The 22,415-nt window shown below is 37.7% G+C and overlaps 2 protein-coding genes across 2 annotated transcripts; both read right to left on the reverse strand.

Moving 5' to 3' along the window:
- Nucleotides 1–777: 777 nt before the first annotated feature.
- Nucleotides 778–1,719, reverse strand: LOC133040083 (olfactory receptor 10K1-like). Its single transcript, XM_061119828.1, has one exon. It carries the CDS (start codon nucleotides 1,717–1,719, stop codon nucleotides 778–780), a length of 942 nt encoding a protein of 313 aa, XP_060975811.1.
- An 18,290-nt stretch (nucleotides 1,720–20,009) lies between these two features.
- On the reverse strand, nucleotides 20,010–20,978 carry LOC133074466 (olfactory receptor 10K1-like). Its single transcript, XM_061168405.1, has one exon. The coding sequence runs from the start codon at nucleotides 20,976–20,978 to the stop codon at nucleotides 20,010–20,012; it is 969 nt and encodes a 322-aa protein (XP_061024388.1).
- Between the last annotated feature and the right edge of the window lie 1,437 nt (nucleotides 20,979–22,415).

Below are 22,415 nucleotides of genomic sequence, written 5' to 3' on the forward strand. Positions count from 1 at the left end.
GAACTGAGAGTAGGGGAGCGAGAGAGTAGTAAGATTATCTTCTACTGCTCCAAGGAACTGGACAGTGTTGTTTTAAAAAATAAAATAAAACAGCCAATTTTTAATTATTTTATCAGCAAAATTATTTGGGAATAATGGAGAATTGCCATTTGAGACAAGCCTGCTTTAGCAAAAGCCATAGGCAAGTTCAACAGGTAAAAAATAAAAGTTAAAAGTTACTTTATAGAGAAAAGTGAGGGGATTGAGAAGAGTTGTTTTGAATGAAAGTCAGTTGAAGCAAAGTGAGAGTTTAGGACAGTGCAGAATTTCCCTTTGCCTGTATTGTTTCTGGGAGAGGAGAATTCTTCCTGTTGAGGTCTGTTATTGATGTCTTCCTGGTGAGGGTTGTAATGAAGTCAAGTTGCAGTGTGCAAGGTCTCTCTCTGGCCTTCTGACTCCCTTTTAAGTGAGGTATCCTTTATTTTGTTTCACAACAGCTTGGGTGTATATTTGCTCTTATCAGTTGATATAATTGTTTCTGAATAGTCAATTTACTTCACAGCTGTGAAATACAATGAAATTTGTTCTAGAAATGAGTAATTGTTTCCCACATTAGTATAACCTCCTTAAAGTATCACTGATGGCAGAAAATATTTTAACGTCTTTGAGCCTCATTTTCTGAATAAAAAAAGATTTGCATGTTACAGTGTGCTCTACACTTGAGAAAAATGTGAAAGTACACATCTTACTTGACACATAAAAGGTGTACAGTTAACTGAATAACTAAAATTTGGCTCCTTAATTAATAGAATATGAAGTATGGATCATTGCTCTTTGAAGGGCTGATTTGAATTCCTTATTTCTCAGACTGTAAATCATTGGATTGAACAATGGTGTGAGGATTGTATAAGACACAGATATTAGGGTATCTTGACTTGAAGAGTAATTGGATTTGGGCCTTAAGTAGATGAAAGAGGCACAACCATAATGAACAGTTACCACAATGAGATGGGAGGCACAGGTAGAGAAGGCCTTGTATCTTCCAACAGAGGATGGGATTTTTAGAATGGCAGAAATGATGAGGACATAGGAGACCAGGATAAGTAACAGGGGAATAGTCAAGACAAACACACCAAGCACAAATATCACCAACTGATTAAGATAAGAGTGGTGAGATGCCAGCTTGAGGACTGGAGAGACGTCACAGAAGAAGTGATGGAGCTGATTGGAGGAGTGGAATGGCAGGTGAAATATCATGGAGGTGGTGACCAGTGAGATTATGAAGCCACAGGCACAGGCAGCAGCCACAAGTCCCACACACACCCCGAAACCCATGAGCACTGTGTAGCGCAGAGGGTTACAGATGGCCACATAGCGATCATAACCCATGGCTGCCAGCAGAAAGGAGTGAGAGCAAATGAGGAAGAGGAAGGAAAACATCTGGATGGCACAACCCAGGAAGGAAATGGTCTTCTTCTGGGCTAGCAGGTCAACCAGCATCTTGGGTACAATGACGAAGGTGTAGCAAGTCTCAGAGCAAGAGAGGACACCAAGGAAGAAGTACATGGGGGTGTGGAGGGCTCTGTCCAGCACAATGGTGGAAACGATGATGGCATTGGTGCCCAGCATGAACAAGTACACAAGCAGGAAGACAGCAAAGAGCAGCCTCTGCAGCCCAGCCAGAGAGGAGAAGCCGAGGAAGACAAACTCCGTCACTAAGGTCTCATTGGCCCACTCCATGGTCACTGCTATACAGGAGAGCTAGAGCCAGAGCCACAGGCCAAGATCCAGGGATGGAGAAAGGCATGGGGAACTCAGCACCAAGTCTGCAGGTGGCAGGCATCTCCAGATGTTTGATGGAACTCATTCATTCCCTCCAAAATAGCCTGCCAAAATAAGAATTAAGGCTAAATATGGAACAGAATAACAAATAACAAATGAGTAGACTTTTCTCAAGGCTATGAATGCATTCTCTCCAGGGAAGGATTAAAGATTTGCCTAACAGTTTTCTCTTGTGTCTTACTTATGGATTATTGTGGTTTTCTTGCTCACCACAAGCCCAAGAAAGTCAACCCTTCAAAAGTGAAAAATATGGTTGACTTCAGCTATCTGAACTTGATCAGAATATGGAATAAAAGAATGAGCAGTGTTCAGAAACAGTATGTGAACTTCAGTTTATCAACCATAAAATGGGAAGGAAGAAGAATTAGATGATCTCTGAGCAAAAGTGTGGAGGGATCTGTACTTACTGACAACTTATTACATGCTAAAATATAATGGTAAAAATAGCATATACATTTTGTTAACTATTAATTACAATTTTATGTCAGCATCCAAAGCAATAAGAAAATAGAAGAAAAGCCTTTAATGTTGTTTCTAACAACAAGAAGAGACGAATTAAAAACACTTCCGGAAATTCTGAAACTAGAGCAGTGGGCAAGGATGGAACAGAAAATAACATTAGTTTAAACAAATATTCTTCTTTTTTTTTTTTCCCAGAGAAAGAATAGTCATCAGGGTGGTTAAAAAAAAAAAGAAAAATCAATACATTGACTTTGTGGCATTTTGTACCACACTTCGTTTCTCCATTCTATTAATAGGTGCCTCAGAGAAAGAGAAATAGAGTTTTGCAAAAGGGCCATGAAGTTGTCACAGAGAGGTATAATTGGGCAGTTTTCTGAGTTCCAACCCCTGACATAAATCATAGGCTTTATTTAATTTGTATCTTGCTATGTCAATAATGTTCCTTTTGAATAATCTGACTACTAAACATAGTTTGCAAACTGCTAGAAAAGATTATTTCTAAAGTCATTCTTATATCAGATAATTTCTTCATGGATGTGTTTACCACTGTCCAAGCCTAAGAAGTAAGAAAGTATTCTCTGGATGCAAAATCACCTAGCATTTATTGACTATATCCAGTCTTTGTGTATGTACTTTTAGTATATTTATATACTTATGCATCATTTTGTGCTGAAGAATTATTTGCATCTGCTCTCAAAAGTTTTTTTCAATATTTCTAGTCAATAGTAAATGTTAGCTTTCTAAACACTAAGTAAAATGATTAAAAATTTCTGAAACACCTATTACTAGAATTTGCAGAATATAATTTTGCTCTTTCTTAAGTCACTAGAAACTGGTCCTAAAATTAGTAGGTATAACTATTGTTTTCATGAAATTAGTATTAGGATATTCACATACACTAGTTTTAAAGCTCTTTAACACAAACAATTGGAATTTTCAGTGACTGCCACTTTAAAGCTAACTGTAAAGATATTTCTATTACACATAAATGCAAAGGGTGTATATACCAAATACCACTAGTGCCACCTGGGAAGATTATATCCTCAATATGTACACATATATATGTATAATAAACATCTATTTTCTATATAGAGAAAAGTAAACTGATGAAATAGTTTCTCTATATAATACCTCCACCTGGACAAATGGACTTCCATTCATTTCAAAACTTTGATGGAAATATAAATTTACAGTCATTGCTTATCCTTGTTTTATCAATTTCCCAAAATTTTCTGAATCTTCTTTCAACTAATTCACATGTAAACCCACTGTAGCCTCACTTCACTGAGTATGAATTGCAGACTATAGAAGTTAGAATTACCTGATTCTTAAAGAGTGTCTGTATTTCAGTTCCGTTCAGTCCCTCAGTCGATCTATATTTACCCAATACCATAAAACACAGCTGTTAGGATTATTTGTCCCTCAGAACCATGAAGGTAGCTGATTTCAGTTAGGTGAATTTTCCATACTATTATTAGTAATATAACCCCACAGTCTCAATGAGTTGTGTGATTGATGTATTTGTCCTTTGCATGGCATGGTGCATGCAGACCCAATGGCACGGTATATATGAGAAGACATCAAAGACCACTACAGTGTGTTATATCAGCACTAGGGATAGAAAACTATAAAGAGCAGAAGAATAAAAAGATCTTCCAGCCAAATACTTATAGGCTATAAAATTGAGTTAAAAGATCCCTCAGTTTGGAGTGAGAAGATCTATATTTTAGGTCTAGCATTGTGTGACTTTGGGCAAAATTCTTAACTTGGATATCAATCTCCTTATTTTAAAATTAAAAGTGAAACTGGAAGTCTTTCAGTTGTGTCCAACTCTTTGCGACCCCATGGACTAGTCCATGGCATTCTTCAGGCCAGAATTCTGGAGTGGGTAGCCTTTTCCTTTCTCCAAGGGGTCTTCCCAACCCGGGACTCCCACCCTTCAAGCAGATTCTTTACCAGCTGAGCCAGAAGGGAAGTCCAAGAATACTGAAGTGGGTAGCCTATCCTTTCTTCAGTGGATCTTCCTGACTCAGGAATTGAACTGCAGTCTCCTGCATTGCTGGCAGATTCTTTACCAACTGAGCTATCTAGGAAGCCCTTGAAAGAGACAGGGGAATAACTGTAATAAACTGCCAGGATGCATGGAAAGTATTTAAACAGAGGGTTCTACAGAATATCCTACAGAAAGAAATTTGACTTAGGGTAGCAGATGAGTATTGGCCTTTAATAGCTTTTTCAACTCATGGACTCCAAGATTCTTTAGTTAGATGACCTTGAAAGTCCCCTTATAATATTCTAGAGCTTACAGATAGAATTCAGGTTATGATCCTTAGAGCTGACACTTTCCCACCTTACTTTCTGACTCCTTAGATACTCCTCAGGGATTTATGTAATTTAGATTTAAAAGTGACTCAATACTTGAGATTACTGTGTACATTAAAAAAAAGAGCAAATTCACAAATTTTTCAGGTGTAAAATATTTTGAGACTTTCAAATATATATCTTATGGAAGGCATTAATTAACTGAGATAAATTATCTAGGCAGCCTCAGATAATAAAGAAATTGAATTTTCATATTCTTAAGTACACATGAATATCCTGAATTTGACATTTTAAAATGGAGTTTAAGTAGAGTTTTCAATTATAGCTTAAAATATACAACCATGAGTAGACAGCAGAAAGAATACAGATTAAGTATTTGTTTCACTTAATCCATGAGTCAACCAACCTTTTAAAAAAATAAGAATGGAAAATCTACTGGGAGCATAAATGATCCAGTATAATAGTCATGAAGAAAAACTCAGAGAACTATGCCCAATCATTCTTAGTACCTGGAATTAAAAGCAGCTCCTGGTTCTCCTTTTTAACCCTGCCACTTACCAGAATTGCAGTGAGGTCCAGTGTCCATAACACTACCCTTGGCCAAGGTCCAGACCCCACAAAGCCCTTAGACTAACTAGATCAATATTCTCACTGCTCAGCAAATACTTATTAATACATCTCCTTTCAACTCAGTTAGAAACAGCTGTTCAGTATCTGGAATCCCAGGAAAGTAGAATTTAAGTCAAAGACTAGAACCTGAGGAAATAGCAGAAGAGAGTGACTCTGCCTTGATACAGAAGTTCTCTGCATCAAAAGTAGCATTAGCTATCCATCAGGAATCTATTTGTCCAGCCAAAGTCACAATCTTGAGAAATTCTGGTTCTTACAATTTTTAGAATCACATGGGATGTGATTATTAGAAGCATATACTCTGATTATTGGCCTCCTGAGGCTTGATCTACTGCCCTGAAGACCTTGTCTTGGGGTTAATTAGAAGCCAACTTTATTTTGGAAAAATAATGTTGCCAATTTCTCAAAGGAACCCTTAGTTGAGAAACCTGGGGAGCAGGAGCCTTGAATGTAATGAGTTCACACCTGTATTGAATATTCAGTACATCTGTGAGAGATTATGAAAAATAAATCACTGCAACTTAGTCTCTAATGCAGCATACAATGGACATCTTTTCATTGAATTTTAAGTTAGTATATTGGCATATTTATCCACGGACTTTGACCTTTAGTGTGTATATGAATCAAAGGAGGCCTTATTTACAAGTTTATCTTATCAGGTTCATGTCCATAGAAATTCTAATCAGGAGCATTGGAGTGTTTTTCAAAAGACTGAGTTTTAGCAAATACCTTAAATATAGTTGAGAATATCATTAAATTGTTATCTTATCTATTGTTTTTACTAGAATGAATAAAACTGTCAGCTTTATTAGAGCTAATCCATAAAGTCCATGTGTGCATGTTGAGTCACTCAGTCCTATTGGACTCTTTGGGACCCCATGGACTATGGTCCACGAGGGTCCTCTGTTCAGGGATTTCCCAGGTAAGAATACTAGAGCGGGTAGCCAGTCTTTTCTCCAGGAGGTCTTCCTGACCCAGGGATTGAACCCACGTCTCTTACATCTCCTGCATTAGGTTCTTTACAGCTAGTGCCACCTGGGAAGCCCCATAAAGTCCATATATTCTATAAAATCAAAACCAAATGGAGAACAAATTTGAATATTCCTTGATCAAAACCAGTTTAGTTATGCAAAGCTTAATTTAGCATATTTTTGCAAGACTAACTTGACCTGGGTCATTTCTTGTTTATGTCTCTTGAATTCATAATCAAAACCTAAACTGTTTCCCGAGGTTGATATAACCACTGATTAATTTCCTATCATTTAAGAAAAATTTAATATTTTAACAGACCACTTTGAATAATAAAAAAATACTGCCTTCTCACTTAATAAGCTGCTTTATGACAATATTACCCTGAGCCTTTTTTTTTTTTTTTTTTTGGTGGTTTGAGTGTTTCTGGTTAACTGTCTTTGTGTTGTGTGCACAATAAACTTTTACTAATTACTGTTTCAGTGTTTCATTGGTTTTACTTCCATTATTTATGGGAACAATATAAATCACTGTATAAATTGAGAAGGCAAACTAAAAGTCAAATTTCTAAAGTTTACATGAAAAAAATAACATAATTTTTAAAAGGAAAAGTAATATAAGGGCTTATTCTTCCCAGTAGTAAGATGCCTTAGCAATAAAAAGAGTACACTACTGGAACAGAAAGAGATGAATAGCATAAATAGATGGAAAGGAGGGCTCAGAAATCAATCTAATGTATTTGGGAACCTTGTCATTGACAAAAGTGAACTAATAAGTCAGTGAAAAAGAAAACTATGGTTATTTATAAATGATACTAGGAACCTGGAGGCGGGCACGGCAACCCACTCCAGTATCCTTGCCTGTGGACAGATGAGGCTGGACAGATGAGGCTGTGGACATCTCCCCATGGACAGATGAGGCTGGAGGGCTACAGTCCATAGGGTCGCACAGATTTGGACATAACTGAAGCAACTTAGCTAGCACACATGGGGAACCTTACTACCTCTGTGTACCATATCTCAGAAGGAAGTGTCCTGATGGAACAATGTAATGCCTCACTGAAGATTTAGTTATAGCACCAAATATATAACAATATGTGATGGAACCCCATATATTTAATTAAAGCAGCATGTATTCTTTTTTTTTTTTATTTTTTTTTTATTTTTTTCCAGTGGGTTTTGTCATACATTTATATGAATCAGCCATGGATTTACATGTATTCCCAATCCCGATCCCCCCTCCCACCTCCCTCTCCACCCGATTCCTCTGGGTCTTCCCAGTGCACCAGGCCCGAGCACTTGTCTCGTGCATCCCACCTGGGCTGGTGATCTGTTTCACCATAGATAGTATACAAAAGCAGCATGTATTCTTAACTAGCAAAGAAAAACTGTGTCCAGCCACCAATTATGATATATGTCTGAGCATCAGTGTGAGAGGAAAGGACATAATTCCCTCCTTTATTGGACCACAGGAAATCAAATCAGTCAATTCTAAAGGAAGTCAATGCTGAGTATTCATTGAAACAACTGATGATGAATCTGAAGCTCCAATACTTTGGCAACGTGATGGGAAGAGCAGACTCTTTGGAAAAGACCTTGATTCCGGGAAAGACTGAAGACAAAAAGAGAAGGGAACAGCAAGAGGGCGAGATGGTTAGACAGCATCACTGACTCAATGAACATGAATTTAGCCAACCTGAGCTTTGTAGTTTAGAAGTGTTATTTCCAAAAAGGAGTTTGTTGTTGTTGTTGCTATTCAGTCACGGTCCTGTCCAATTCTTAGCAACTTCATGAACTGTAGCTTGTCAAACTCCTCTGTCCTTCATTTTCTCTGGAGTTTGCTTACTCCTTGGAAGAAAAGTTATGACCAACCTAGACAGCATATTAAAAAGCAGAGACATTACTTTGCCAACAAAGGTCCATCTAGTCAAGGCAATGGTTTTTCCAGTAGTCATGTATGGATGTGAGAGTTGGACCATAAAGAAAGCTGAGTGTCGAGGAATTGATGCTTTTGAACCATAGTGTTGTAGAAGACTCTTGAGAGTCCCTTGGACTACAAGAAGATCCAACCAGTCCATCCTAAAGGGGATCAGTCCTGGGTGTTCATTGGAAGGACTGATGTTGAAGCTGAAACTCCAGTACTTTGGCCACCTGATGTGAAGAGCTGACTCACTTGAAAAGACCCTGATGCTGGGAAAGATTGAGGGCAGGAGGAGAAGGGGATGACAGAGGATGAGATGGTCAGATGTCATCACCAACTCCATGGACATGAGCTTAAGTAAACTCTGGGAGTTGGTGATGGACAGGGAAGCCTGGGGTGCTGCGATTCATGGGGTCGCAAAGAGCTGGACACGACTGTGTGACTGAACTGAACTGAAAGCAGAAGTAGATGTTTTTCTGGAATGCTTGTTTTTTCAATGATCCAGGAGATGTGGGCAATTTGATCTTTGGTTCCTCTGCCTTTTCTAAACCCAGCTTGAACATCTGGAAGTTCACAGTTCACGTACTCTTGAAGCCTGTCTTGGAGAATTTTGAGCATTACTTTGCTAGCATGAGATATGAGTACAATTGTGCAGTAGTTTGAACATTCTTTGTTTCATATTATGTCCAGTTTAAAATGAGGTGCTCAGTCATGCACCTATGATTACCTTATCATGACAAAGAAAGTAAGAATCTACAGCATAGAAAAGCCAGTCTCTTCAATAAGTAGTGTTGGAACTGGACAGCAACATGCAAAAGAATGAAATTAAAACACTCTCTAATACCACATATAAAAATAAACTCAAAATGTGCATACATACAGGATCTAGAAAAATGGTACTGAAGAATTTATTTACAGGGCAACAGTGAAGAAACAGACATAGAGAATAGACTTATGGGCATGAGGAGAGGGGAGGAGAGGGTCAGATGTATATCTTTGCATACATGGAAAGAGTAACATGGAAACTTACATTACCATATGTAAAACAGCCCACGGGAATTTGCTGTATTGCTCAGGAAACTCAAACAGGGGCTCTGCTTGACATCATGAGAAAATATTTGTAAATGAAGAGAAATATTTGCAAATGAATATTTGTAAATGAAGTAGCTGGCAAGGAATTAATCTCCAAAATATACCAACTGCCCATGCAGCTCAATGTAAAAAAAAAAAAAAAAAAAAATCAAGCAAACCAGTCAAAAATGAGCAGAAGACCTAAACAGACATTTCTCCAAATAAGACCTACAGATGACCAACAAACACGTGAAAAGATTTTCAACATCACTGATTATTAGAGGAATGCAAATCAATCTAGATGGTTGGATGCAGAAGGAGATGGGAGGGAGGTTCAAAAGGGAGGGGATATATGTATACCTATGGCTGATTCATGTTGAGCTTTGACAGAAAACAGCAAAATTCTGTAAAGCAATTATTCTTCAATAAAAAATAAATTTAGAAAAATTTTAAAAATAAATAAATAAATTCAAAATGGATTAAAGACCTAAATGTGAAGCCAAACACTATAAAACTCCTAGAGGAAAATATAGGGAGAACACTCTGACATAAACTGTAGCAAGATCTTGTTTGACCCTACTTCTAGAATAATGAAAATAAAAACAAATTCAACAAATGAGACCTCATGAAACTAAATAGCTTTTTCACAGCAAAAATCAAAAGATAACCTTCAGAATGGTAGATAATATTTGTAAATGAAGCAACTGGCAAGGAATTAATCTCCAAAATATAACAACAGCCCATGCAGCTTAATGTAAAAAAAAAAAAAAAAAAAAAAACAAACCAGTCAAAAATGAGCAGAAAACCTAAATAGACATTTCTCCAAATAAGACCTACAGATGACCAACAAACACATGAAAAGGTTTTCATCATCACTGATTACTAGAGGAATACAAATCAAAGCTGCAAAGATTAGAGGAATGCAAATCAAAGCCTCACACCAGTCAGAATGGCCATCATCAAAAAATCTATAAAACAAGGAGAGTGTGTGGAGAGAGTGTGGAGAAAAGGCAACCTCCTACACTTTTAGTGGGAATGTAAATGTGTGTAGCCGCTATGGAGAACAATATAGATGTTCTCTAAGAAACTAAAAATGAAATTACCATATGACCCAGTAATCACACCCCTGGGCATATACTTGGAGAAAATCATAGTTTAAAAAGATACATGCACCCCAGTGTTCATTGCAGCACTGTTTCCAATGGTCAGGACATGAAAGCAGCCTAAATGTCCATCATAAAAGGAAGAGGTAAAGAAGACATGGTACATATATACAATGGAACACTGTTGTTTTTGTTTCAGTCCCTAAATTGTGTCCAACTCTGTAGACCACCAGGCACCTCTGTCCATAGGATTTCCCAGGCAAGTATATTGGAGTGGGTTGCCATTTCCTTCTCCAGAGGATCTTCCCAACCTAGAGCTCAAACCTGTGTCTCCTGCATTGACAGGCAGGTTTTTTTTGTTTTGTTTTTTTGTTTTTTTTTTTTTTTTTGTTTTTAACCACTGAGCCCCTTGGAAAGCCTACAGTGGAAAATTGCTAAGCCATAAAAGGGAACAAAATTGTGCCACTTGCAAAGACATGGATGGACCTAGAGACTGCCATACAGAGTGAAGTAAATCATAAAGAGAAAAGCAATATATTAATAGTATAATATTGCTTATATGTGGAACCCAGATAAATGGTCCAAATGAATTAATTTGCCAAGCAGAAATAGAGACACAGATGTAGAGAACGAAAGTATGGATACCAAAGTGGGGGTGAGATTAATTGGGAAATTGGGATTGACATATATATATCCAGTTCAGTTCAGTAGCTCAGTCATGTCTGACTCTTTGGAACCCCATGAATCGCAGCATGCCAGGCCTCCCTGTCCACCACCAACTCCCGGACTTTACTCAAACTCAAGTCCATCGAGTCGGTGATGCCATCCAAACATCTCATCCTCTGTCATCCCCTTCTCCTCCTGCCTTCAATCCCTCCCAGCATCAGGGTCTTTTCCAATGAGTCAACTCTTTGCATGAGGTGGCCAAAGTATTGGAGTTTCAGCTTCAACATCAGTCTTTCCAATGAACACCCAGGACTGATCTCCTTTAGGATGGACCGATTGGAACTCCTTGCAGTCCAAGGGACTCTCAAGAGTCTTCTCCAGCACCATAGTTCAAAAGCATCAATTCTTCAGCACTCAGCTTTCTTCACAGTCCAACTCTGACATCCATACATGACTACTGGAAAAACCATAGCCTTGACTAGACGGACCACTGTTGGCAAAGTAATGTCTCTGCTTTTTAATCTGCTATCTAGGTTGGTCATAACTTTCCTTCCAAGCCATAAGTGTCTTAATTTCATGGCTGCAATCACCATCTGCAGTGATTTGGGAGCCCCCAAAAATAAAGTCTGACACTGTTTCCACTGTTTCCCCATCTATTTGCTATGAAGTGATAGGACCAGATGCCATGATCTTAGTCTTCTGAATGTTGAGCTTTAAGCCAAGTTTTTCACTCTCCTCTTTCACTTTCATCAAGAGGCTCTTTAGTTCCTCTTCACTTTCTGCCATAAGGGTGGTGTCATCTGCATATCTGAGGTTACTGATATTTCTCCCAGCAATCTTGATTCCAGCTTGTGCTTCTTCCAGCCCAGCGTTTCTCATGATGTACTCTGCATATAAGTTAAATAAGCAGGGTGACAGTATACAACCTTGATGTACTCCTTTTCCTATTGGGAACCAGTCTGTTGTTCCATGCCCAGTTCTAACTGTTGCTTCCTGGTCTGCATACAGGTTTCTCAAGAGGCAGGCCAATATATTAATATGTGTAAAATAGATAACTAGTGAGAACCTACTGTATAGCACAGGGAACTCTATTCAATCCTCTGTGGTGACTTAAATGGGAAGGAAATCCAAAAACCAGGGGATATATGCATATGTATAGCTGATTCACTTTGTTGTACAGAAGAAACTAAAACAATATTATAAAGTAACTATACTCCAATAAAAATTAATAACAATAAATAAAATGAAGTGCTCAGGCCTGAAGATGATTTTGATATAGGAGTAAGACATAATGAGGGAAAAAATATTTTACTAGCAATTGCAAGATTTTAGGTGATTAAGTCACAACTTTTAAAAAGTTATATCTTTTCTCTAAATCTAAACTTTAAAATATAGAAAGCTGGATAATATAATTTTTTATTTTGCTTTTTTATTTTGCAGGGGTTTTGTTTGCATCTAATGGATAACATAAAAGAAAGCATGTGTGAATGTAAGTGAAAGTGAAAGTGAAGTCCTATCCAACTCTTTGCGACTCCATGGGCTGTAGCCTACCAGGCTTCTCCATCCATGGGATTTTCCAGGCAAGAAGCTGCACAGAATCTAAGACTCATATTAATCAAGACTTTGCGCATCTCTGCAAGGACCTTTTATTTCTTTAATCCACCAAATGTGTTGTTTCTCAATGCCTTTTTCACCACTCCTTTGAGCCACTCCTTTGAACCACTCCTTATATATTACAGAAGACATGCTACATAAATATAGAGGAAATAATAACCACCCTGTCTTGCCTCAGGATGAGGAAGATGTCTACACAGCTTTCCACACTAAATTTATTAAGAAGAACTCCCAGTTTCAAATCTGTCGTCTGAGTGTATAGAGGACTTGGGTGTTCATCTCGTCCAACTTCTCACCTATACAGAAATTGCTTCATCAGTATCTCCAAGATAAAACAGCTTTCCCTGGCAGGTATCACAAAAAGCACATTCCTGCTGTTTTTTACTATCATTATTATTGAATTAGTCAAAAAGTTTATTCAGTTTTAAGTAAAAATTAAAAACGCATTCTTCATTTTCACCAAAAACTGTATTGAACAACATACTCATTTACGAATGAACTTTTTAGCCAACCCAATATCGCTCCTCATTTTAGTTGATACTCGCCTCTGATTTTCTGTTCCTGTGTCATGCAGTAGTTCTGATTTTGGCTCACAGGTGTTTGAGACAATTATGATTAATAATCTGATCTTTTCCCTTTACTCCTCTAACTTGAATTTCAGACATTTCAGCTTTTTGTGTGCAGTGTTCTACTTATCAGTACTCTTTTTAAAACTTAATAATACTGGAGCCCATATTTCATGTATGACCTCAACTTTCAGGATAAAAGGTAACCATATTCTTTCTTGTTAATTTTATTTAGATTTTCAAATCAAAGTATATAAAATCTTCAATAAGGCTCTCACATTTTTGAATTACTATCTGTATTCTTATTTCTGTCTTCTATTTTTTAGCTTTTGGATTAAGTCTTTTCATGTTATTTTATTATTACTAGTAGCATAATTGTCATTTTACTGACTACATTTCTCTCTAAGTACAATATTGGCTATCTCCATTTTTTGTTCTCTTGTTTTTTTTTTTTTTTTTTCATTTTTTCCTAATGAGCTTGCAAATGTCATTTATTATTTTTTAGGAATGGAATATTTATTTATTATAGACACTTCCTTGTTGATATTTAAATAACTTCTTTAATTTATATAGCTTTCGTGTTAGTGAGAGAATGTGATTGATGTAAGTTCTATTATTAGAATTTATTTAATTTTTATTATTGGTGTCTTCCAAATTACTCCTGGTGAAGTATTTGCATTTATGCATTTTAGTACGCATATCATTTTAATTCTACTAATGTAGCTATTTTAGTGAGCAGTATCATTATTTGTTTTATATTTGTGACCTGTAATGATTCAGTAGTGCTGAATCCAAATACTTCACTATATATATTACAAATAAGCATTTCATTATATTTCTAGAAATATTGACTCAATTTCTTTATGGAATCTGTTTTTGTATTCTAAGTAAATCTTTTGGGATTCCATATATATCCTATCACCAAAACAGTAGCAGAGATATAAAAATAAAAGCATTCATCAAGAAAGTTAAAAGTAAAGGATAGCATATAGTAGATATCAACAAAAGTGTAAATATCATTGTCTTCAAAGTCATTATGCTAAGTTAAAGTAGCCAAGTGCATAAGGCTACACTGTAAACTTCTTTTATATGAATTTTCCAGAATAGGAAACTTTATACAGGCAGAAAGCAGATTAGACCATAGGCTAGGGACAGAACATAATTTGATTGGAAACAGATAAGAAATGTTTTCTGGCAATGATTAAAAATGCCCTAAAACTGGACTGTGGTGGTAATTAGACAATTCTTCAACTTTAACAATCAAAATGCATGAATATTTGATATATTAAGCTATTTTTTAATTATTATAGAGAAAATTCATAGAAATCATGCTGATTTTTTTTTCTATATGTGTCTATTTTAATAACTAACTAGAGGACTTGGGGTCAAGAGGATCCATTTAATATTCATTATTTTAGTCCTTCTTTAGGATCTTTCAGTGTTTCTGAAACACACTAGATCTGTTTTATTTTGGTAAAAATAATTATTAACTATTTCCATTTTCAATCTGATGGCTTAGAGCTGGCCATACTAGTAATGCCTTATTCTATATTCAGCTCTCACTTTTGATACAGCCATGTTGTTCAGCCAATGTTGTGGCCAGTTCTTTGCAACCTCATGGACTGTAGCGCTCCAGGCTTCCTTGCCTTCACTGTTTCCCAGAATTTGCTCAAGCTCATGTCCATTGAGTGTGTGATGCCATCCAACCATAAATATATATCAAAAAAAGAAGATTATTTACCAAAGTGTAGAAGTGGAAGATGGGTTCTACCAAATTCAGTACAGATGGATTGTGTTAGATGGCAAATTACACCTATTTATTTCACTTGTTTCCCTCTTTGGACAGCTACAATATAGACATGCAAGAAAGATAAGAAAACTGACTTATCAATGGCTTCAAACTGATGAGACCATGGCTCATTATCTTATCTGTACATACAGAATAACTACTTTCTGAAGTGACCAAAATTGTCCCTACCACTTTTCTTTTTCACACGCACTACCTATTATAATCTCTGTTTATAAATTCATGTGGGATTCCCCATACCTAGAACAAAACATGGTAGAGTAATTAAATTCTATGGTAGAATAATTAAATTCTGATAACTAAACTGCATATAGAAAAAGCATTGCATACACATCATGGGAGAATGAAAATCAGTATAAATTGGGGTCAGAAACTTGCAATAGTGTGTTTGTGGGGTTTGTTTTTTGTTTTTTTTTTTTGTCCTGTAGTAAAGAACCAAAAAAAAAAAAAAAAATACTTTCCATTTTCTAGCAAAAATTAATAAAAACTTAACAAAGAGGGAAATAAGAATGTATTTTAGCCATGTAAAAGTCCATTATGTAAAATTATCTTAGATCACATTTATTATATTTACTGCATAACTAAACCTCCCCTAAAGTTTTAATAGGCAGAAAAAAAAAAAGAACCTTTTAAATTCCTTTTCTTTTATTCAATGTGATAACAAGCATTTGTCTCTGAGAAATATATCTTTGATATTATATATGCATATGTATAGTTGATCATACCTCAGCTTAATTAAGGTCATATAAGACAAACCCACAGCAATTATTCTCAACAGCAAAAAACTGAAAGCATATCCTATAAGACTGGAACAAGACAAGGGTGCTCACTCTTGCCATTATTATTATTCAACAAAGTTTTGGAAGTCCCAGCCACAGAAATCAGAGAAGAAAATAAATAAAGGAATCCAGATTGGAAAGGAAGAAGTAAAATTCTCATTGTTTCAGAGGGCACAATACTATACATAGAAAACCTTAAAGATGGCACCAGAAAATTGTTAGAGCTAATCAGTGAATGAAACTAAGCCATGCCGTGTGGTGCCACCCAAGATGGATGGGTCATGGTGGAGAGGTCTGACAGAATGTGGTCCACTGGAGAAGAGACTGGCAAACCACTTCAGTATTCTTGCCTTGAGAACCCCATGAATAGTATGAGAAGGCAAAAGGATAGGATACTGAAAGAGAAACTCCCCAGGTCAGTAGGTGCCCAATATGCTACTGGAGATCAGTGGAGAAATAACTTCAGAAAGAATGAAGAGATGGAGCCAAAGCAAAAACAACACCCAGTTGTGGATGTGACTGGTGGTAGAAGCAAAGTCCAATGCTGTAAAGAGCAATATTGCTTAGGAACCTGGAATGTTAGGTCAACAAATCAAGGCAGTTTGGAAGTACTCAAACAGGAGACGGCAAGAGTGAAAGTCGACATTCTAGGAATCAGCCAATTAAGATGGACTGGAATGGGTGAATGTAACTCAGATGACCATTATATCTACTACTGTGGGCAGGAATCCCTTAGAAGAAATGGAGTAGCCATCATAATCAACAAAAGAGTCCAAAATGTAGTACTTGGATGCAATCTCAAAAACGACAGAATGAACTCTGTTCATTTCCAAGGCAAACCATTCAACATCATGGTAATCCAAGTCTATGCCCTGAACAGTAATGCTAAAGAAGCTGAAGTTGAACAGTTTTATGAAGACCTACAAGACCTTTTAGAACTAAGACCCAAAAAATATGTTATTTTCATTATAGGGGACTGGAATGCAAAAGTAGAAAGTCAAGAAACACCTGGAGTAACAGGCAAATTTGGCCTTGGAGTATAGAATGAAGCAGGGCAAAGGCTAATAAAGTTTTGCCAAGAGAACGCACTGGTCATAGCAAACACCCTCTTCCAACAACCCAAGATAAGACTCTACACATGGACATCACCAGATGGTCAACACTGAAATCAGATTGATTATATTCTTTGCAGCCAAAGATGGAGAAGCTCTATACAGGCAGCAAAAACAAGACCAGTTGACTGTGGCTCAGCTTATGAACTCCTTATTGCCAAATTCAGAATTAAATTGAAGAAAGTGAGGAAAATCACTAGACCATTCAAGTATGACCGAAATCAAATCCCTTATGATTATACAGTAGAAATGAGAAATAGATTTAAGGGACTAGATCTGATAAACAAAGTGCCTGATGAACTATGGATGGAGGTTCATGACATTATACAGGAGATAGGGATCAAGACCATCCCCAAGAAAAAGAAATGCAAAAAAGCAAAATGGCTGTCTGAGGAGGCCTTACAAATAGCTGTGGAAAGAAGAGAAGTGAAAAGCAAAGGAGAAAAGGAAAGATATGCCCATTTGAATGCAGAGTTCCAAAGAATAACAAGGAGAAATAAGAAAGCCTTCCTCAGCGATCACTGCAAAGATATAGAAGAAAACAATAGAATGGGAAAGACTAGAGATCTCTTCTAGAAAATTAGAGATGCCAAGGGAATATTTCATGCAAAGATGGGCTCAATAAAGGACGGAAATGGTGTGGACCCAAAAGAAACAGAAGATATTGAGACGAGGTGGCAAGAATACACAGAAGAACTGTACAAAAAAGATCTTCATGACCCAGATAATCACGATGGTGTGATTACTCACCTAGAGCCAGACATCCTGGAATGTGAAGTCAGGTGGGCCTTAGGAAGAATCACTATGAATAAAGCTAGTGGAGGTGATGAAATTCCAGTTGAACTATTTCAAATCCTAAAAGATAATGCTGTGAAAGTGCTGCACTCAATATGCCAGCAAATTTGGAAAACTCAGCAGTAGCCACAGGGCTGGAAAAGGTCAGTTTTCATTCTAATCCCAAAGAAATACAATGCCAAAAAAATGCTCAAACTACTGCACAATTTCACTCATCTCACATGCTAGTAAAGTGATGCTCAAAATTTCCCAAGCCAGGCTTCAGCAATACGTGAACTGTGAACGTCTAGATGTTCAAGCTGGTTTTAGAAAAGGCAGAGGAACCAGAGATAAAATTGCCAACATCAGCGAGATGGTCAAAAAAGCAAGAGAGTTCCAGAAAAAAACATCTATTTCTGCTTTATTGATTATGCCAAAGCCTTTCACTCTTTGGATCACAATAAACTGTGGAAAACTCTGAAAGAGATGGGAATACCAGACCACCTGACCTGCCTCTTGAGAAACCTGTATGCAGATCAGAAAGCAATAGTTAGAACTGGACATGGAACAACAGACTGGTTCCAAATAGGAAAAGAAGTACGTCAAGGCTGTATATCATCACCCTACTTATTTACCTTATATGCAGAGTACATCATGATAAATGCTGGGCTGGAAGAAGCACAAGGTGGAATCAAGATTGCTGGGAGAAATATCAATAACCTCAGATATGCAGATGACACTACCCTTATGGCAGAAAGTGAAGAAGAACTAAAAACCCTCTTGATGAAAGTGAAAGAGGAGAGTGAAAAAGTGGCTTAAAGCTCATCATTCAGAAAACTAAGATCATGGCATCCAGTCCCATCACTTCATGGCGAATAGATGGGGAAACAGTGGAAACAGTGGCTGACTTTATTTTTCTAGGCCCCAAAATCACTGCAGATGGTGATTGCAGCCATGAAATTAAAAGATGCTTACTCCTTGAAGGCAAGTTATGACCAACCTAGACAGCATATTAAAAAGTAGAGACATTACTTTGCCAACAAAGGTCCGTCTAGTCAAGGCTATGGTTTTCCCAGTGGTCATGTATGGATGTGAGAATTGGACTGTGAAGAAAGTAGAGCACTAAAGAATTGATGCTTTTGAACTGTGGTGTTGGAGAAGACTCTTGAGAGTCCCTTGGACTGCAAGGAGATCCAACCAGTCCATCCTAAAGGAGATCAGTCCTGGGTGTTCATTGGAAGGACTGATGTTGAAGCTGAAGCTCCAATACTTTGGCCACCTCATGCAAAGAGTTGACTCACTGGAAAAGACCCTGATGCTGGGAGGGATTGGGAGCAGGAGGAGAAGGGGACAGAGGAGGAGAAGAGGATGAGATGGCTGTATGGCATCACTGACTCAATGGACATGAGTCTGAGTAAATTCCAGGAGTTGGTTATGGACAGGAAGGCCTGGCGAGTTGTGATTCATGGGGTGGCAAAGAGTCGGATGTGACTAAGCGACTAAGCTGAAATGAACTGATGTAGGAAAAATGAACTGAATATGAAAAAGAGAGAGAGAGAGAGAGTGTGTGTGTGTGTGTGTGTGTGTATACTTAGTCACTCAGTTGTGTCTGAATCTTTGAGACCCCATAAACTATATATAGCCTGCCAGACTCCTTGTTCATGGGATTCTCCAGGAAAGAATACTGGAGTGGGTAGCCATTCCCTTCTCCAGGGATCTTCCTCCTGGAGGAGGGCATGGAAACCCACTGTAGTATTCTTGCCTGGAGAATCCCCAAGGAGAGAGGAGCCTGGCGGGCTTCAGTCCATGGGGCAGCAAAGAGCCAGACACAACTGAGTGACTAAGCACAACACAGTGCATATATAAATACATATATATGAATCAATTTGGTATACACTTGAAATTAACACTACTTGTAAATCAACTATACTTCAATTTAAAAATGAGGTTTCTTCAGAATTCCCCAGCAGTCCAGTGGGTAGAACTCCATTCTCTCACTGCCGAGAGCCTTTGTTCAATCCCCAGTTGGGGAATTAAAATCCTCCAACCTGTATAGTGAAGTCAAAAAACATATCTTTTAAAGTGAGGTTTCCTTTATTTTATTTCACAATTTGAATGTATCTTTACTCACCTCTTTTTTGATGTATATGTTTTTGAGTAATCAAACTTTATAGCAGTGAAATATAATGAAATTTGTTCTTTAACTGAGTGATTCTTTCCCTCATCTGCATAGACCTCTTAGAGTATCACTGATGGTAGAAAGCCAAAATATCTTAACTTCTCTGAGCCTCATTCTCCTAATATGCAAAATATTCTTATAGTAGTGTGTTCTACACTCAATTAAGAAACTGTGTGAAAGTGCACATATTACCTGTCACATGAAAGGCATATAATTAACTGAATAGTGATAACTTGGCTCGTTGATTAACAAGACATGAAGTTTGGGCCATTGTTCTTTGAAGAGCTGATTTGAATTCCTTATTTCTCAGGCTGTAAATCATTGGGTTGAACAATGGTGTGAGGATGGTATAAGATACAGATATTAGGGTATCTTGACTTGAAGAGTAATTGGATTTGGGCCTTAAGTAGATGAATGAAGCACAACCATAATGAACAGTTATCACAATGAGATGGGAGGCACAGGTAGAGAAGGCCTTGTATCTTCCAACAGAGGATGGGATTTTTAGAATAGCAGAGATGATGCGGATGTAGGAGATCAGGATAAGTAACAGGGGGATAACCAAGACAAACACACCAAGCACAAATATGACCAATTGACTTAGATAAGAGTGGTGAGATGCCAGCTTGAGGACTGGAGAGATGTCACAGAAGAAGTGATGGAGCTGATTGGAGGAGTGGAATGGCAGGTGAAATACCAGAGAAGTGGTGACCAGTGATACAGAGAAGCCACAGGCACAGGCAGCAGCCACAAGTCCCACACACACTCCGAAACCCATGAGCACTGTGTAGCGCAGAGGGTTACAGATGGCTACATAGCGATCATAACCCATAGCTGCCAGCAGAAAGGAGTGAGAGCAAATGAGGAAGAGGAAGGAAAACATCTGGATGGCACAACCCAGGAAGGAAATGGTCTTCTTCTGGGCTAGCAGGTCAACCAGCATCTTGGGTACAATGACGAAGGTGTAGCAAGTCTCAGAGCAAGAGAGGACACCAAGGAAGAAGTACATGGGGGTGTGGAGGGCTCTGTCCAGCACAATGGTGGAAACGATGATGGCATTGGTGCCCAGCATGAACAAGTACACAAGCAGGAAGACAGCAAAGAGCAGCCTCTGCAGCCCAGCCAGAGAGGAGAAGCCGAGGAAGACAAACTCTGTCACTAAGGTCTCATTGGCCCACTCCATGGTCACTGCTATACAGGAGAGCTAGAGCCAGAGCCACAGGCCAAGATCCAGGGATGGAGAAAGGCATGGGGAACTCAGCACCAAGTCTGCAGGTGGCAGGCATCTCCAGATGTTTGATGGAACTCATTCATTCCCTCCAAAATAGCCTGCCAAAATAAGAATTAAGGCTAAATATGGAACAGAATAATTGACGATCTAGGAGCAGACTTTTCCCAAGGCTATTAACATGTTATCTCTAAAAGAAAGGAATTGGAATTACCTGATTTTTTTTCCCTTGTGTCTTAATTACAAATTATTGTGTTTTTTTTTTTTTTGTTGTTGTTGTTGTTTTTGCTCACTACAAGCCCAAGGAAGCCAACTCTCCAAAAGTGAAAAATATGGATGGTTAACTTCAGTTATCTGAATTTGATCAGACTATGGAATAAAGAATGAGTAGTGTTCAGACATCATGAGCCAAGGATGGAACAGGTAACATTAGTTTAAGCAAATATTATTTTTCAGGAAAAGGAGTGTCACTAAGTTTGTTAAAAAAACAGAGAGACTAGTTAACTGTGGCATTTTGCAGCTCTCTTCACTTTTCCTATTATGTACATGATAGTGCTAATTCACTTCAATCATGTCCAACTCTTTGAGACCCTATGGACTGTAGACCCCAGGCTTCTCTGTCCATGGGGTTCTTCAGGCAAGAATACTTGAGTGGGTTGCCATGCCCTTCTCCAGGGAATCCTCTCAACCCAGGGATCAAACCCATATCTCTTATATCTCCTGCACTGGCAGGCGGGTTCCTTTACCACTAGTGCCACCTGGGAAGCCCATTATAGGTGCCTCGAAGAAACGGAAAAATAGAATTTTGCAAAAATGGCCAAGGACTTTTTACAGAGTGTGAGAGAGAATGGGAAAATTGATCAGTTTTCCAAATTTCAACCCCTGACATATATCATAGGTTATATCTTTTATATATTGATATGTCAATAAGATTCCTTTTGAATATTCTGCTACTAAACACAGTTTGCAAACTGCTAGAAAGGGTTATTTGTAAATTCATTTTTAGGTCTTATATCAGAAAGTTTTTCCCAGGTGTATTTCCCACTGACCAAGCCTAAGAAGTAAGAAAGTATTCTCTGGATGCAAAATAACCTAGCATGTATTGGTTGTGTCTAGTGTTTATTTATAAACTTTTCAGTGTATTTGTATGCTTTTACATCACTTTTTAATTGAAGAATCATTTGCATCTGCTACCATGATTTTTTTTTTTTTTTTTGCATTTTCCTAGTCAATGCCAAAGACCTTAAGTTAAATGATTGGAAATTTCTGAAGTTCATTGTATGTATTGTTAGAATCTGAAGGTAATAAGTTTTGTACTTTCTTAATTACTAGAAACTGGTCCTAAGCTTAGTAGGTATTCATTTATCTGAAGTTAGTATTAGAATACTCACG

This window comes from Dama dama, chromosome 20, assembly GCF_033118175.1.
Source record: "Dama dama isolate Ldn47 chromosome 20, ASM3311817v1, whole genome shotgun sequence".
NCBI classification, from domain to species: Eukaryota; Metazoa; Chordata; class Mammalia; order Artiodactyla; family Cervidae; genus Dama; species Dama dama.